The 18,865-nt window shown below is 47.7% G+C and overlaps 1 protein-coding gene across 1 annotated transcript; it reads right to left on the reverse strand.

Moving 5' to 3' along the window:
• Positions 1-583: 583 nt before the first annotated feature.
• ADGRF3 (adhesion G protein-coupled receptor F3) lies at positions 584-13,477 on the reverse strand (the record flags this gene model as incomplete). The annotated part of the gene is made up of 14 exons (XM_079792674.1): positions 584-3,545; positions 4,360-4,415; positions 4,916-4,978; positions 5,066-5,107; positions 5,522-6,901; positions 7,785-7,964; positions 8,366-8,562; positions 8,726-8,869; positions 9,649-9,858; positions 10,378-10,599; positions 11,235-11,408; positions 11,849-11,989; positions 12,381-12,441; positions 13,394-13,477. The coding sequence occupies 14 exons, from the start codon at positions 13,475-13,477 to the stop codon at positions 3,524-3,526; spliced, it is 2,976 nt and encodes a 991-aa protein (XP_079648800.1). The 3' UTR covers positions 584-3,523.
• Between the last annotated feature and the right edge of the window lie 5,388 nt (positions 13,478-18,865).

Genomic DNA, 18,865 nt, shown 5'->3' on the forward strand with positions numbered 1-18,865 from the left:
GTAACTTCTAACTATTTTAGTCAATCAGGAGGCTGTTAGGAACATAAAGAGGATTCTACTTTAGAATAATACCCCTCCCCTCCAATGCTGAATTGAAGTAAATTTATTTCACTATTAAGAGATGCTTCTGTTTGCCAGGATTTAAATGAAGTGTAAAGAAATTTTAAATTTTTGATCAACATCTTAAAAATCCTTTCAGTTTTTTGACAACCAAACTACACTAAATAACATGTATACTAGTGCTTTGAAGGAGCAAAAGTCTAAATTGCAACCTTTATGTGAATGTTGCTAAGGTCTATGAAAGTCACTGGCAATCAGAATCATCCTCTAGTGCAGGGACGGATTGGGCAAGGGAGTAATTGCTAACCTCTTAAAAGAGCATTTGGGAGTTCCAGCATCCCCTCCATGATTTCATTGGTAATTTCAACATAATGTGAAATTTTATTACTGAAAACCTTTATATTTACATACATATTGCAAAAATCAACTACAAATAACTATAAAAAATGTATTAAAATTTAGAAGAAAATAACATTATGACCTTAGATTGGGATTTTTTTTCCTGTTTAAAACAATTTGACCTCTTTTATTTTTTAAATTTATCTTTATTGTTAAAAGTATTAGTGGTATTTTCCCCATTGACCCCCTCGGCCTTCCCACCCAACCCCTGGAGGATTTCTTAAGACATTTAAGTGCTACCATAAAAGAGCTATAAATGTCAAAATGAAAACTTTTGTATTTTATATGATAGAATAGAAAGATAAGCCAGAAGTGGGGCAAAGATAATGATGTATCTTATGAAGGATGTATCTTATGATATATCTTGTAAGATACATCTCTATCATATGTACATATCACATATGATAAAGATGTAGCTTACAAAGGATACAGGATATATAGAGAATTTATTTATTTTATGGAACGCTTCATGAATGTGTGCCATCCTTGCTCAGGGGCCATGCTAATCTCTATTGCTCCAATTTTAGTGAAGCAAGCACTAGAAAGAATTCTTACAATCAATAAGAAGAAAGAGAACTCGGTAAAAAATGGCAAAAGATATTAACAGGTATTTTTTAGAAAATGTACAGATGGAGAATAAACATGAAAAGATGCTCATTGGTAATTTAGTAAAACCAAATTAAGATCATAATAAGATATCATTTTATGCCTACCAGACTGGCATAAATGAGTAAGACCAAGAATACCAAGTGTTGGTGAGGATGTGGAACAATAGGAACTTTTATACACTGCTGGTGAGAATGCAAATCGATACAACACTTGGGAAAACAGTGTGGCACTGACTTGTATATTTGAATATAACACACGGCCTATAACCCAGCATTTCTACTCTTAGGTATATTTCCTACAGAACTTTGCATATGACTAGTAGCAGGAGATAGCAGCATTGCTCTTTAATAGCAAAATATTGTAAATAATGTTCATGGACAGGAAAGTTTCAAAAACAAGCAAAACTAAGTACATTTCTAGGATTAACTCGTAAAGAATTCCAAATAATATATGTAGACACCATGCTCAAGTAGGGAGCATGTTCCTCCCCACTTGAATGTGGGCTGGACTCAGTCACTCAGTTCCAGTGACTAGAGTGTGAAAAGGAAAACAAAGTTACCCCACAGTGAAGAAACATGGCAAGCACCAGCTTAACCAAGTGCCCGGGTTAACATCGCCGTCATGTAGCTTTCACATACCTCCTGGTATGATGCAATCCAGGGGCCGCTTCACCTCAGTGGTATTCTCTCCAAATACCTCTAACCCAGTTGAAACATGAGAAAACATCTTGACCTTACTCAGAACGACCCAAGGTCATGACAAGTAAGAATGCTGAGAACCGGTCACACACCAGGGGGCTAAGGAGACATGACAACTAAATGTAAAGTGTCTTGGGCTGTATTCTGAACTAGAAAAAGGACATTACTGGAAAAGCTGATGAAATCTGAATAAATCCGGAGTTAGTTAATAGTGTTTTTTTTTTAAACCCTCACATGTATGGTCAAATTATTTTGTGACAAGACTGTCAAAACTAACGAGGTAAGAACAGTTGCCAGGAAGTCATGTTGGGAAAATTGTATAGCCACCTGCAAAAGAATGAAGTTGGACTCCTAACTTTCACCATATCCAAAAATTAGCTCAAAATGGATCAAAGACCTAAATGTAAGAGTTAAACTTGCAAACCTCTTAAAAGAAAATGGGCAAGGCTACATGACATCAGAATTGTTGGATATGACACCAAAAACAGGAAAGAAAGGAAGAAAATAGATAAAGTAAAAATTGCATCAAAGGTTGGAGTGAAAAGGCAACCTTTGGAATAGGAGAAAATATTTGCAAATCATATATTCAATAAGGGGTTAATATCCAGAATATAGAAAGAAAACCTAACCTGAAAAACAACTCTTTTAAAATGGGCAAGGAATTTGGATAGACATTTCTTCTAGGAAGATAACTTCCTAGAAATGGAATTGCTGCTAAATCTCACTTATCGTTACTTCTGGAGCCTTCTTTTCAGTCTTTTTTCTTTTTCTTTTGAGCGAGCCAAGTGAACAAAGGCTTCATGTAATTTCTTTTATGGATTCTAAAGTGTTTTTACACTTTACAGCAAAGCATATATTGAGTATGTGCAATCGTTTGAGAAGGAAAATGAAAACATATTTCTACAAATCATACTCAGAAAAGGAGTCTCTGTTGCTTTTAAAGTGTAATATTTGAATTATTTTTTAAAAATCAAGACTGTAAATACTAATGAAGTGATAGTGACATTGAGACATGTTACCCGGGAAACCAGCAAGGCAAGGTCTTCACTGTTTCAGTGGCTGCCTGCCTCCCTGGGGGCTGAAACAAGACGGAGGCATAGAAACACCGCAACTGTCCTGGTGAGTTGGTATCTTCTATTGGAAGAATAATCAAATCTACTTAGGCCAGTTTTTACACAATTAAAACATTCACACATGCAAAAAAAATTCACACAAATAATGTTTATTAAAAAATGTGTTCAACAGCATGTGGTATTCATTTTTATTTCAACAGAAAATGTCCCTATTCCATTTTATAAAAATATTCATGAAATTTGTAATTTACACATTCATTTATCAACATTTTTTCATTTACCTAGTTTAACATTTTTTCCGAATCCTGTTATTACCACTTGTGAATTCTATAAATTAATTCAGCTTGGTGTCTGCCAGAGGCTTTTCTGAAATCTTTCTTCTCTATGTCTAGTCTTAGCTTGATCCTGCCACTTTTAAATGTGTTTCATCTTGTCTTCATGATCTGTGGCAGTCTGGGATACCTTTCTCTCTACTTTAAAATTTCTGATGCTTTCTTACAAATACGCTCATATCAGTGACTTTTTGTATACATACATATGTCTACGAAACTTAATTTTATATTGATATTTTTGAAAGTTAAAGAAGGAGGTCTCATTAACCTTCACTTTTCCTAAACTTTGAAAATAAGCAAACCAAATTCTGCCCTTCACCTCTAATGTTTGGAAGATGAGAGTTCCTGTCAGTTAAGTCATCTTTTCTTCATAACTGTAGAGAAGAAATAATCAGACATCACTGACTAGTTCAAACCATTTTTATCAACCATATCTTTAACATAAGCAGTTGACTAGTTAAAAATGGGTGGAGACAGTTTTACTGCAATTATTTTGAACTTTGATATCTTTGTTATTTTTACAGCAAAGGCAGCTTTGTTCATTTGATGGCTTCAACTAGTTTTTCCTGCTATTCTTGCTTGGGCAGTGTAGGGGTGGGGACAGATGCAAGAGAAAGGAGTGTGACTAATGGAAGCACAGCCTGTCTTCTGGGAGGGCTGAATTCTGGGAGTGGGGAAGGGCGTAGGGCATTGGGCCAAGGCCCACCCTGGTGGATTCAAGCACGCGCCCTGCGCTCCCTTGGCGGAACACGGGTTGTGTGTGTGGTCTCTCAAAGCTCTTGCCTTCCCCCACGAGACAGTGCCCTGTCGCCAGGGGCTGGTGGGAGGAGACCTTGCTCCACCTTTGCAGATTGCCCTCCCTTCTAGACACCAAGCTCACCAATGGTAATTCCTTGAAAACAAGGATTTTTCAGGATAATGAAACATTTGATAGTGTGAAAAGGAATCTTCAGGGTGAACTGAGGCAAGGGTTGGTGGTGGTCAAACTCCCTGCAGCTTTCTGGGAAAGCAAGAGTAGATGCTACAATTTCTGCTCTACGGCCTTCACCTTCCTAGCTCATCTAGAAATGTCTGCCCTGGCCAAGTCTGTTCTCCACCCTTTGGGCTGGAGCAGGGGTAGGGGGGCTTTCTGTCAAGAGCTTTGCCAGGAAGCCGCTCACTCCATTCCCAAGAACACCTCATCCTCACCTGGCATTTTCACTTCTCCCTTTGCTGGGCTCCAGGATGTGGCTTTCATTTGTGGCCTAGGAAGGGGTGAAAAGGCCCAATTGCAGGGCGATCATTATGATTGTTGACTCTCCTTTAACAAGGTTGTGTCCATTTTCACATCCTCACCCGCCCTCCTGCCGGGACCACGGTAATCCTAGGAACTTCGCTCTCAGCTACAGTGATGCCCACGCGTACCGATCCTAGCTTTCCCCTTCACATAGCGACGGGAGGCAGATTTTCCAGGGACAAGAGAGTCACCAGGCGTCCAGGTTGTAATCAGGGACCCAAGAACCTGACTTTCTGACAGGCTGCTATCTGCCTTGTGGAGAGCTTGAACCCGGAACAATGCTCATTCTAGAAAACAACCTGATCTTCTCTCAGCTCCTGGCTGTGCCCATCTCCTCTAGGAAGGCTGCAGAACACCTGCTTCTGACCTGCTCTCCGGGGCGGTGGTGGTGGTGGTGTGTGTGTGTGTGTGTGTGGGTTGGGGGGATGTTGGGGGGAGAGAACTAAGGATTTGAAGGCAGCAACTCACCAGGGAGATGGTGGAGTTGGGGGGGTGGGCACGGCCGAAGCGTTTGAGTAAAGCCTCTTGTACCTGCAGGAGAGAGAAATGCCTGGTTATGGCAGCCAAGGTCCCTGCCTCCGGATGTGAGTCAGGCGGGGATTCGGTGGGCAGACTCACTTTCTTGTCCATCAGGCAACCAAACAGCAGAATGAAGACACCCTGAAAAGAGGGATATGGGGGTGAGGGAGTCGAGGAGGAAGGAATCTACCCGTTCCTCTCCTCTTCGTGCCCCTCCCTCCTGTCTATTTCGGTGCTGAGGCCCGGCCCCGGGTTTTGTACATCAGCATCACTGGTGTGAGGACCTTCCCGTGCTTTCCTTACTGCGCACGGTGCAAAGAGGACGGGGTGCTGACAATCCCTGACTTCTCTGGCAAAACCAGGTATTATTTTACAGGTAAGAAAACCGAAGCCCCGAGAGGTTTGTCCAAAGTTATCCAGCTAGGAGGAGCTGGGATCCAAACCTCCGCCTTCTAAAACTCCCAGCTGTTTCTTCTGCCCCGTCAGGATGCCACCTTGAGAAGGGAGTGGCAGTGGCTTAGAGCATCTCAAACGGCAGCAAGCACAGCCACCCACCTGGGAGGTGTTGAGAATCGTGAAGATGTAGTGAGGGACGATGGAGACTTCCTCGAGCAGAGTGGCCAGGCCCAGCCCCCAGGTGAGGCCGAAGATGGGTGTGAGAACGAGCAGGGCTTTGATCACCCCCAGAAGGGCTTGGCGCTTCTCCACCTGGGGTCCCTCTGACAGTGAAGGTCTCAACAGCTTCAGCATGGCCATGGCTAGTACCAGCCCGTTCAGGCCCACGATGACCAGCACCGGCCCCACGAAGGTGTAGAGCGCCCCTCCCTTCCCATCCAACCAGCATGCCCCCTCCCCCAGGTATTGCCCTCGGGGTAGATAGAGGCCCAGGGCGGCACCTGCAAACCCCATCGGGCAAAGGTAGCCGAGAACCACCATCAGGGAGAGGACTCGGCGCTTGGACAGCTGATGGAAGACAAAAAGCAACTGGTGGGCCAACATCAGGGCCTGAGCCAGCATCCAGAAAAAGGTGGCCAGGTAGAGGAAATGGCAGAGGAAGGCAGCGGCCAGGCAGAGTGGGCTTCGGGGCCCCGGAGGGAGCAGGGGGGCTCCCAGGAAGCAGGTGTCCGCGGCCAGCAGGCAGAGCACCACGTTGAGCAGGGCTGCGTGGCGCAAGTAGGCAACTTTGTTCCGTACCACGGCTCTCCACACCAGCCTGTACACGCCCAGGCACACAAGCAGCGCCAGAATGGAGGCCCCCAAGCCCACCTGACTCAGCAGCTCCAGGGTGGGGTTTCCTGGAACAGTGTGTCGGGACATGAGGATGGAGAAGGCAGTGAGATGCCGACAGAGGCACTGAGTGGTGGCGCTGGCATTGGCTGCCTGCACCTGGCACCCTTCACCTGACCAGCCCCCGTTGCCCTGGAAAAGATGGTGATCCCAGAAGACGCAGTGAAAGGGGTCATCTCTGTCCCCAAAGTCCATGATGACTTCTCCCTGGTTGAAGGCCTGGCCACCTGCCATGATGGAGATGGAGAGGACCAGACCAGGAGTGGCGTAGATGGAGTCCCCCAGCTCTTGTCCATAGTTTGAGGGTAGGAGGTGGTCCAGTTTTCGCAGCACCAGGCTAGTAATCGTGAAGTTACTATTGCTAGTAACCAGTGGGGCCAGTGAGCGTCTGGGAATCTGTGCCCGTAGTGGGGGCTGAGTGGAGAAGGAGACTCTGTAGTCAGCAGGAAGTGTGGGCATGAGGAGCTGGGTCTGCAGCTGCACATTGGGCAAGCTGAAGGAGAAGGGGTGATCCTGTGGGCACAGGCTGTGTGCCAGGGTCTCCACCGCCAGCAGGAGATCTGAGGCCGCCGAGGGCTTCTGGGCCTGGGTCGGGGTCCACAAACTGGTGTCCATGTCTAGGACCTTGTCTGTGGTTTTCAGGAAAGCCTGTGGCACCCAACAGAGAGATGAGGCTTAGCTGATAGCACCCACAGCACTGAGTCGGGGCACCAGGAACTACAGACCCCCAAACCTACAGTTCCTTGTTCACTGCAAGACCCAAGGTTGGAGAGAAAGGGGAGAAGACAGGCCTATGAGGGAGTTTCTGTACAGGAAGAAGAGGGGGCTGTTGAGCTAACCACTGGGTCATCTTCAACATTGTGGTCTCCTGAATCACATTTTATCCCTCCGTCTGACAACCCTTCTTCCCCCTCCATCCCTTGGGGTCACCAAGGCCCTAAGGGGGCCCCTCTTCAATTTCTTGACCCCTACCGGTCTGTAAGCTAGGAATGTGGTAGAGGCACAATGTTCTGAATCAGAGCCATGTGCATGTCTGTATACCAACATGTGACACATATTCCCAGACATGAAGAGTGTGTAGTGTCATAACTCTTAGTTATTCTTTTGTCTGTGGCCTACGGGTCACCAATTGATGCCTATATTGAGAGCTGGCTTAGGGGAGTCCAGCAAAGCCAACTGTGTTAGTTTCTTCATGTAGGTACTTGTGTGTGCACGTATGTGTGTACGGGGGATTCACATCACATCCACATGTCTGCATGTGAATGGAATGTACGCCTCTGGACTCATGTCTACACATCCCTTCCTACCCTCTCCCCACCTCCCAGGTGCTCCCAACATCAAACCTCCACATCCCATGGCCTTAGAGACTGGCGTCCAAAGAGGAGAGATGGACCCCAGGAGCAGACACTTGTACTCTAGAAAGGTCTGTCGTGTGACAGCCCACGGTGATGTCAGAGGGACAGAGTGCCAACGATGAAGAGCTTCTACCTCCTCCACCCAGCTGGCTCCTGCTGTGGCTCAGAGAGCTTACCTCCAGGGCACTGCGGTAAAGCGGTGTTCCGGTGTCTGCCACCACCTTGGCCAGCAATGTCATGGTGCCCAGCAGTGCCAGTAAGTCAGAGGGTGAGCTCACCACCTCTGTCTGCTCCAGCAGCTGCGCCAGGCTCTGTGGCACCTCTTCAGCAGGCCAGCCCTGGCCTGCCCACAGCAGCTGATCCAGACAGGACAGCAGGGGAGGGGTGGCAGTCCTCAGGAGAAAGGGGCCACTTCCTCCCCCAGCCAGTCCTTCCTCCCGGTAGCCACACCCCTTCCCAGGGGATCAGGAAGCAGAGAGCGGAGTAAGCCACGTGGAAGGGGCTGACACCAATGTTAGTGGGATGGACCCTTGATAGATTAAGGTTTGAGAATGGCACACTCCCGCCATGAGAGTCCTGGCCACTCTAAGCCCCCACACCTACTTCCTGGCTCTGCTAGGGATCCAGTTCAGAGAAGCTGAGCCACCTCTGGGCTGGGCCTCAGGAGGAGGGATTCTAGAGCTGGGTCCTGAGTGAGGAAGGGGGGTGGGGGTTCACAGAGGCTGCGGCATGTGGGCAGCAGGGACGGAAGCTTTACCTGGGCTCTCCGAAGCAAGGCCAGGAGCCTTGAGTCTGTGCAGCTGCTGTGGATGGGCCCCCAGGTCCCATCAGGCCCACAAGTCCTCTTCACCCGGCCCGTCCTGTTCACGGGACAGGGGGCCTGTGCCACATGGCCAGCCTTGGTGACATTCCAGGCAACAACGGCGGAGTCCTTGGGGCAGGTGGTGTCTCCATCTGAAGAAGGTTATCAGGGAGAGCTCAGCAACCGCAGCCTCGCCCCAGGCTCTCCTTGGGCAGAGACCCATGCAGGCTCTGGAACGCGGCCCGAGAGGCCAAGGGGCCGCTCCCAGGGCAAGCAGGTGAGAGGTCGGCCAGCTGGACCTTAAGCCCCACATACCCTGGATGATGGTGACAGAGACGGGGACCCTGAGAGGAGTCAGTCCTGGGCTCTGCAGGTCACAAGTGTATGTGATGTCAGCTGCAGGGCAGTGCTGAGTGGCCAGCACAAGGCACCGGTCGCCTGGTGTGCTGAATGAGGAGGCTGAGGGAGAGACAAGAGAAGGGAGCAGTCACAGGCCAGGAACAGACCCAGAACCCAGCAGGCCCAGGTGTGTTTTTTCAGCCTTTCTAGCGATTTCAGAGGTAGATTCAGCAGGGGAAGAGCAGAGTAGTGCCAGGGCACCCAATTACCCAAGACAGAGCTCGGATTTTGGTGAAGGACACTCTGGGGATCTCTAACTCGCCCGGGGACTTGAAGCCACAGTTTCCTCGTCTGTCAAATGCACTGTCATCAGGTGAACCTCACAGAGGGTACTGCGAGTGTGTAAGGAGATTGTGTGGAAAAGGGCATTTCGCAGAGGTGGTTACTGTTGTGTTGATAGAACTGGCATTGCTCTATAGCAGAGATTCTCAACTGGTGTGCCGCGGGGATTTGAAAACATGCAAAACCTGACTATTTAACCAGGGGCACTGACCTCTTTTCTCTTAGATTGTCAAATAAAAAAAAAAATGACAACCACCAACACAATAGCCACCGGGTGTGAATGAGTAAAAATTATACCTATTTTTAAAAATCAGACCGGCAAAATATACCATGTATTTTTTGGTGTGCCATAGAATTTTAGGGACTGGTTTATGTGCCATGGGATGGAAAAGGTTGAAAATCACTGCTCTATCGGCAAACACAGTGTTGGACTTGGGCCCAGAACTCCCAGGTGGAACTGCAGCCTCTGCTGCTGCTGAGGTGGAGAGCCAGCTGCCTGCGGAGACCAGCTGCCCTCTCCCCTGCCCCCGACAGCCGACAGCCGGGGCCTTTCGTACCTTCGCTGCCCTCCGCCGGGCTCCAGGAAGCCATGTAGCCCAGGGGTGTGTAGGGGATGCAGCAGCTCAGCTGGAAGCCCGGGGAGGTGGCACAGGAGATGGAGAGCTGGTCTGGAAGCCGAGCCACATCTGTCGCCTGCAGGGGCACCCTCGCCACCTGGTACAGCTCCCACCGGAATCCCTGGGCCTCGAAGCAGCACACGTACTCACCTGCAGACACACACACACACACACACACACACACACACACACACACACACACCTACTGTGGCTCCGGGCTCCTCCAGCCCTCACCTGCACCACAGAAGCTCTGCGGCTTCCCAAGCCACAACCTAGGGTGACCATCTTGGTCTAGCTTCTGCTAACGTCAGCAAGGAAGACCCCTGCCCGCTAAGGGATTCCTAGGAGGGAAGAAGTCTGGAGAAGAGGCCCCTGACCCTTTTTGATGAGCCGGTTGCCAAGAATTCTAAAGTGCACCTCCCTCCCTCCCTCCAGTACTTGCCCTTCCTGCCCCATCCCTGCCATTTCAACAGCTGGAAGAAAAGCACGCACCTGTTCTCAGTTAAAACTGAGACCCTATTTTCTTCCTTTATAAGTGTCCATGTCAACAGGCCTCTTCGCCGTTATGTCCCAGGGAAAAGAGGAGGAGAAAAGAGAAGAAGGGAGGAGGAGAGAGGGAGGAGGAGGCGGAGGGGAAGAGAGAGGAGGAGGGAAGAACAGGCTGGCTACCTTCCCACTCATGGGAGACGTTGCGGATGCTGAGGACAGCCTGGCCCTGGCTAGACGTCAGGGACACCTGTGGCCCTGGCCGCAGAGGGATGGGTCTGGGGCTCCCTGTGTGCCGCCGCAGGAACCAGCTCAGGTTGGTGGTCTCCTGGCTCGTGAGGAGGGTCAGGTTCAGCGTGTGGCCAGGCATCTGCAGCCAGGTGTTCAGGCTCAGGCTGCCCGGGACTGCAGGGAGGCAGGAGACAGGGGTCTGTGGCGGGAACTTGTGGGCTTACGTGAAGCTAAGCTGTAACGCTTCTCCATCATTTTATTGGTTGTGTTGACAGTATTACAGAGGTCTCCTATTTTCTCCCTTTTTGCCCGCCTCCACCCAACCCCTGCCTCGCCCAGGCCTTCCCCATACCATTGTCTATGTCCATGGGTGATGCATATATACATCTATGTTCTTTGGTTAAGCTCTTCCTGTCCCCTGACCCCCAATGGCTTCTCCATCTTCTGAAGCCCATCCCTCCTCACTCCCTCCCCACCTAGCATTTTTTATTTTGCTTTGTTCCTGGAGGAGTGTGGCTGCTGCCTGGAAGACCCCATCTGTCTTTGGGAACCAAACAGGGAACCTTGTTGGCCTGTGACTTCCCCTCTTCCTTACTGGTTTGTCTTCAGAGCCCTGCTGTTCATGAGCCTCACTACTCAGGACCCAAGCTCGGGCCTCTGATCTGCTGTGATGGCTGGAGCCTTCTCCCACCCGGAGGGGCCACTGGGCTTGGGCCAGCTGGCAGAAATGCAGAGTCAGAGAGGAAAAAACACAGAGCAAGTTTCTTTCACTTGGGCCCATTGCTTTTCAAGTTCTCAACTCTCCTCACCAGGTGGCAGCACCTGGCAGTACCCAGCTGCAGGAGGGCTGAAGGCCAGACAGCCACAGGGCCGGTGGTTGTGGGCGGGCTGGCAAAGCTGGTGACGGGAGCAGATGCTGGCATTCCACTGGTATCCAGACAGGCAGGCACAATAGGTAAACCCATCCGGCTTGACATTACACTCTGCAACGGAGGGAAGGGGGAGGGGGAGGGGGCAGGCTGTCTGGGGAAGCCAGCTCGACAGGATCCACAACTGCCTGATGCCTGAGAGGCTCTGGGGCTGGGTATCCAGAATAATCCCCAAGTCACCGGCCCCTCAGCCACACCCACCCATCGGGGACTGCCCCCTCGGCCAGGTTTCAAAGCATCAGGGGTGGGGTGGAGAAGTCCAGGCCCACCACCGTCTGTGCCTTGGGCCCCCCCATTCAGAAGATGGAACAGGAGGGGCAGGGTCTGTCTGGTGGGAGGTGGGGGAGAAGCTGGACTATGCAGACCCTCCAGGAAACAGGGAGCATCCAGGCCAGCTGGCTGCGGGAGGGCTGGGCACCCACCTTCCCTTCACTCTGAGCCCCTGCCCGTGCAGTGGAGGCAGTGAGAGGAGGGAGGCGGTGAACTGACCCTACCTGTCGTGAGGCTGAGGCCGGTGAGAGTTCTCGGGGAAGAGGGAGCGGAGGCAGGGGGCAGAGGCAGGGGCCTGGAGAGTGCTGCTGGCCAGCTCCCATCTGAAAACACCAGCTGGACATAGACTGAGAGCAGGACCGATTCTGCAGGAGAAGGGGGGCCGCTGGAGAGGAGAGGCAGCAAGGCCATGGGCCCGCTCCCCTTGGCACCCCACACTGAGCTGGTCTCTGCCAAGAACCCGGAGCAGATCACACCTCCCACAGCCCGTCTAGGCACAGTCGGGACTCGGGGGTATTACCGCCTCATCTAGCTATGAAACATCTGTTTTATGTCACCCTCCCAACAACCCCCATTTAAAGATGAATGATTTTCTCCAGGCCTTACAGACAGAGAGGCAGCATAGGAACCTACCTGGCCAGCTCAGACCCAATCCTCTCTCTTTGACCCCACGTGCCGACCCTTCATGGCCTCTTCCAGGCCTCTCTCGCCTCATTCCCTGCCCCCTCTCCTCCCCCTCCTCCTCTATCCACTCACCACCTGCTCCGCTCGCTTGGTCCAGCTGCTGCCCAGATTCCTCTCCCGCCTGACTGGGTCCCTAGGACAGAGCAAAGAGGGGAGACTTCCTAGGAGAGGCTGACACCTCTCGGAGGGACACTTTCTTCTCCAAGTGGCTCAGGGGCCAGCCTGGCTAGTCTGGCAGGATACAGTCCCTCTGGAGGTCCTCTGCTTTTTCCTGGAATGAAGCGGAACATTGCGAGGAGAAAGCAGGCTGCTGGCTCCTAGGAGGTGCGAGGGATGCAGCCCCAGGGTCCTGCCAGGGCCGGAACCCAGGAACCAGGCACACCCCGGAGAGTCAACATGCTTTGCTTAATTTCTTCCTGAGTTTACCTGCCCCTGGGCCTCTAGGCTAATGGAAATGGCTGGGTCTGGGGCGGCAGGGGGAGGGCTGGGCAGAGCTGGCTGGGCCCAGAGGCTTGGGCTTCCATTCCCTCCATAGGAATTGCCACGCGGGTGGGCAGAGGCAGCATCTTCCCTCAGTCTCTGGTTCCTGTAAATTACTCCTCACCAACTCCTGCTTTGCTCAAAATTGTATATGTATGTGGATATCTACCTAAAAGCAGATATGGATAGAGACAAGGAGACAGAGACAGAGACAGAGACAGCCACCTGGGAGCAAACAAAGATGAAAAAGTACGAATCTAGCCTCGGCCATCTTTCCCCGATTCTCTCCTGTCCTCCATGCCAGTGGGTCCCAAATCTGGAAAGTTTTTCTTTTCGTTTTCAAAATTGTAAGCTTGACTGGAACAGCCTTTATCCAAAGTGGGCAGGCATCACCGGAGTTCACAGGGACTCAAATAAAGAAACACAGCTATCCCCACACCCCAGAGTGTAAGACGGAAGTCCCCGAGACCCGATAACCAGCCAGATCTCCAGCCCTTTCCCCTCCACCTATCATTTCAGCCCCCCGCCTCCCTGCCTCTCACACCAGGGGTCCCCACTGTTGCCTCCGCAGACTTCCCCAGGGCCCTTACCCCAGTCTTACTCACAGGTTGGGACGCTCGGGCAACGGGTGGCCCGACCAGGGGGAGAGTCATGGCCAGGAGTAGCACGGGGGCAGCCGAACAGACCATGGCTCAGGGAAGCAGTCCTCAGGAGCCCTCCCTCTGCCGCATGATGCAAATTCCCTCTGAGAAGAGCTGGCCGGACAGTGCGCAGATGGGAAGGGAGGGAAGAGTGGAAGGGAGCCAGGGCTGACGGTGCAGAGGAAGTGCTACGGGCCCGTGACTGAGACAAATGGGTGCCCAGGTCACTGTGGGGCCACCTGGAGCCCCCATCCCCCCCATGAGAGGAGTCTGTCCAGATTCCCCCTAGGGTCTGGGCCAAGGACTCGGCGAACAGGAGAGGACTTAGGGGTCCTAGGTCACAACCAGCAATGTATCTATCAGTCAAGTTCGGTCCTGTCTCCAAGGATCTGGGAGATCTGGGTTGTTCTGGAACGCCCAGGAAGCTGGATCATTGAGCACAGAGTCAAGGTTAGAAAAGACAAACGTTAGAGCTGATGGTTATCCTCAAATAATTTCCCGATAGACTAGAAACTGAAGGGTAACGAAAATCTGGAAAAATACTAGGAAAAAGTATCAAGTGATTTCACAAAATGATTTTGAGGTGAAGAAGCCTTTTCTAAACAAGACACAAAACCCAGAAGCCAGAATGGAAATAAATTAGACTGTCTAAGAAGATTTCGATTTGGGATGAAAAGGATGGTAAGGCAGAAAGGCAAAAGACATCAGATTTCTAGCATAATGATTACATAAGGGCGAATCTTATTTTTTTATTTTTCAATTACAGTTGACATTCAATGGTATATTAGTTTCAGGTGTACAGCAGAGTGGTTAGGCATTTGTATAACTTACGAAGTGATCTCCCTGATAAGTTTAGTACACACCTGGCACCATACATAGTACACTATATTCCTTACGCTGTACTTTACACCCAAGTGTCTAGCTTTTAATTGCCAATTTGTACTTCTTAATCCCGTCACCTTTTTTACCCAGCCCCGCTTCCCCTCAGCCCACCTGGCAACCTGTTCTCTGTATCTATGGGTCTGTTTCTGTTTTGTTTGTTTACTTTGTTTTTTAGATTCCACATATAAGATAAATCACATGGTATTTGTATTTCTCTGTCTGACTTATTTTACTTACCACAGCAATCCTCTAGGTCCATCCATATTGTTACAATGGTAAGATTTCATTCTTTTTCATAGCCGAGTAATATTCCTTTGTATATATGTACCACTTCTTCTTTACCCAATCGTTCACTGATGGACACTTAGGTTGCTTCCGTATCTTGGCTATTGTAAATAATGCTGCGATGAACAAAGGGATGTATATATCTTTTTGAATTAGTGTTTTGGAATTCTTCCGATAAATACCCAGAAGTGAAATTGCTGAGTCATAAGGTAGTTCTATTTTTTAAGTTTTTGAGGAACCTCTATCATGTTTACATCAGTAGCTCTACCGATTTGTAATCCCACCAACAGTGCATGAGGGCTCCCTTTTCTCCACATCCTCACCAACACTTGTTTGTTGATTTATTGAAGGTAGGCATTTTGACAGGTATGAGGCACTATTTCATTGTGGTTTTAATTTACAGTTCTCTGATGATTAGTGATGTTGAGAATGTTTTAATATGTCTGTTAGCCATTTATATGTCCTCTTCAGAGATGTGTCTATTCAGTTCCTCTGCCCACTTCTTAACTGGATTGTTTGTTTTGGTGTTAAGTTGTATAAATTCTTTATATATTTTAGATATTAGCCTCTTATTAGATGTATCATTGGTGAATATCTTCTCCTATTCAGTAGGTTGTCTTTTTGTTTTGTTCATGGTTTCCTTTGCTGTGCAAAAACTTTTTAGTTTGATGTAGTCTCATTTGTTTTTCTCTTGTTTCATTTGAAAGGGCTAATCTTCTGTCTTCCTGGTGTGTAATTTTATTTTACACCACAGAAAGACAGGAAATAAGTAAAAAATAGGAAGTCAGTTTACTGAAAAAGAAATATAAATAGTTTGATAAACACATAAAACATCCAACTTAAGATACAAAAATGTAACCCTAGCCAGTTTGGCTCAGTGGATAGAGCATTGGCCTGTGGACTAAAAGGTCCCAGATTCGATTCCAGTCAAGGGCATATGTCCGGGTTGGGGCTTGATCCCCAGTAAGGGGCGTGTAGGAGGCAGCCAATCAATAATTCTCTATCATCATTGATGTTTCTATCTCTTTCTCCCTCTCCCTTCCTCTCTGAAATCAATAAAAATCTTACCTAGCTGAAACCAGTTTGGCTCAGTGGATAGAGCGTCAGCCTGCGGACTGAAGGGTCCCGGGTTCGATTCCGGTCAAGGGCATGTACCTTGGTTGCGGGCACATCCCTGGTAGGGGGTGTGCAGGAGGCAGCTGGTCAATGTTTCTCTCTCATCGATGTTTCTAGCTCTCTATCCCTCTCCCTTCCTCTCTGTAAAAAATCAATAAAATATATATTAAAAAAAAAATCTTACCTAATAACAGACAAACATGTAAACTGACCAAACCTCTGCTACACCCACAGCCAATCAGAGTGAGTATACAAATTAACCCAACAAAGATGGCAGGTTAATTTGCATATGCAGATGCAGAGCAGCTGGGAGGGGCAGGACGCCTGCTATGAGGTGGAGTGGGGGGTGGCAGAGGAAGCTACAGGAGCGGTGCTCCGGACAGAAATGAGGACTTGCCGATCCTGGGCGGGCCGGGAGTGGGGACTTGCCGGCTCCTGGACGGCCAGGAGTGAAGCCAGGAAGGAAGGCCTATTCTTGCAAGAATATCGTGCAATGGGCCTCTAGTATATTATAAAAAAGATATAAAAATGCAAATAATAAGAAAATATTGTCAGCTACCAATTATCAAAAGACAAGATATTGATTATATTCAGTGTTGACAAAAATGTACTTGCACATAAGCACAAAAATGTGGATAAGGATGTTCAAGGCAGAGTTGTTTGTGGAAGCAAATGAGTTATCTCCATTTCAAAGGGATAGGTTAAGTAAATATGGAATTTCCAAAAAGAGAACATTGGGGGAAGTAGCTGTAAGAGGCCTTAAGAAATATTTGTATTAAATGAATGAAACCCATCAAGACATTAACAGTGGTTGTAACTAAATGGTAGGATTTATATCTTTTTCTACTTTTCTGTATTTTTCAATTTTGTGTTCCATAATGGGGAAAATCTTAATAAAAACATCAGATTTTAGTCTCAACTTCTTTCTCATACCGACCAAGTTCAGAGTCCTTCAATTATGCCCAGGTGTCACCGGTTGTCAGGAAGTACCCACAGGGATGAATCAGGGCTTAGGCCTAGGGTGGGGTTCAGACAAACAGGTACTTATTGCTGCCACCTAACTACTCCCAAGTCCACGGTCAACCGTAAGGCTACTGACCTTTGTCTCTCTACATATAGAATGATATTTGGAAACCAATAATTTTTTCCCTCTGCTGACAGCTTCTCTGAGCTCTGAGTTGCACCCTGGTCAAAGAAAGTCCCCTTTCTATTCTTCTCTGCTTTGATCCTCAGGCCATGTCAGCTGAGTCTTTGATAACAAAGGTTTGCAATCCAGGCTTCTCTTATCTGTATCTGAACAAGTTATCTTAAAACTTCCTTTACTATGTAAACTATTAACAGGTTACTAACTAGTAAAAGTTGCTTAGACCTTTATCCCATATGAATCCTAACTTCTTATTTATGGCATTAAGTTATTAGAATATGAAATGATAGATTGTTAGAGTGGGATGGGACCTTAGCTGAGATATCATCTACTTCAACTCACACTTTACAGAAAAGGAAAAGTAGTCAAGAGGGGAAACTGATCAAATATCACACAGCTAGTAAATGGCAGGACTAAAAGACTGAAGATCAGGTCTTCTGACTTTGAGTCTAAGGAATCTAGATGGAGGGAATTAAGATAGAGCAATTTAAATATAGAATAGAAAATTCTGGCTGTAAAATGGGTTAAAAATTATATAAGATAGAATCTGATTCTCAAGGAAGGCAGTACTTCAAAAAAGCTTTATGGAAAGTCACCTCATGAATACCTTACTTATCTAGAAGTCCTTACTTCAGCAAATGGACCATTTGGAACACAGCTGAGATCTACAAGGAACCAAAGGCCATAGAGATATTGTATTGAAGGGTGTAGCTGGATCCATTAGGCAAGAAAAAGAACTAAAAGGCATCCAGATTGGAAAATAAAAGTAAAATTATCTTTAATCACAGATAACATGATCTTATATTTAGAACATCCCAAGGAATCCACTCAAAAAACTATTAGTACTAATTAAAGTTCAGCAAAGTTACAAGGATATGAGCAATAGGTAAAAGATCATATTGTATTTGTGAAAATTAATAAATAAAACCTCATTTAAAAAGGAGGGAAATGGAACAGACTGACGATTCTCAGAGGGAAAGGGGTGTGGGGGTGTGTGGGAAGAGGTATTATATGCATGTATGTATGCATTAAAGGTATTATATGCATGTATGCATTACCTACGGACACAGACAATAGGGTGGCGAGAGCCTGGGGTGGGGTGGGAACTGGATAGAGGGGAGCTATAGGGGGAAAATAGAGGGACATCTGTAATAATCTCAACAATAAAGATTAATTAAAAAAAAAAAAGGAGTCAGGAAGCTAGGAGAAAGAACTCTCACACACGTGTCATTTAACACACACTACTGACCCCACGACTGAATGTACCTTGGTGCGTTTGTCAGAATATGATTTGGGCACAGCGATCATGACAGTTATGAAATATGGTATTTTGACAGTGTGCAGAGGAACAGAAAGTACACAGCTGTTTACCTAATTACAGTAACAGCTAATGAGCTAGTCACTGGGGGAGACAGAAAGTTCTAATATAGAAAGTACGTGTTTAAAATTGTTTGGTGCAAAAAAAAAAAAAAAGAAAAAAATTGTTTGATGCCATGAAATGCGTGATCTGTGAAATATGTGACAACAAGAGGCACTTTAATGTAAAGTCAGGTGCTATGTATCTCTTCATAAAAAACGACACTTATGTCATCAAAAATTTAAAGTGCTCTGCCTCTCAAGAGCATGCACGCGCCTTTCTTCGCTCCGTGCAGCTCCTCAACTCAGGGTTCCCACCAGACTTGCAACCAGAGGAGCGGTGGGCAGCGGCAGCTAAACCCATGCACCTGTCTCCAGGGCCTCCTTTTCTCTGACCTTTCAGTGAACCAAAGCAGCCCCACCTCAGCACTTCTGTTGCTTCTTCTAGCCTAAGCTCTTCCTTGTTGTTTTTTTTCTTTTTTTCCCCTCTTCCTTGTTTTATCGTCCCCTTTCAATAAATCTACTCTCAAAAAAAAAAAAAAAAAAAAAAAAGAAAGAAAGAAAGAAAGAAAAAAACTTAAAGAAGTGGTATAAAATGATTCAGATATAGTAAGAATTTCTGATCTCATATGACTTCAGCATCTAACTCTGGG

This window comes from Cnephaeus nilssonii (genome assembly GCF_951640355.1).
Source record: "Cnephaeus nilssonii genome assembly, chromosome: 15".
In the NCBI taxonomy this organism is placed as follows: Eukaryota; Metazoa; Chordata; class Mammalia; order Chiroptera; family Vespertilionidae; genus Cnephaeus; species Cnephaeus nilssonii.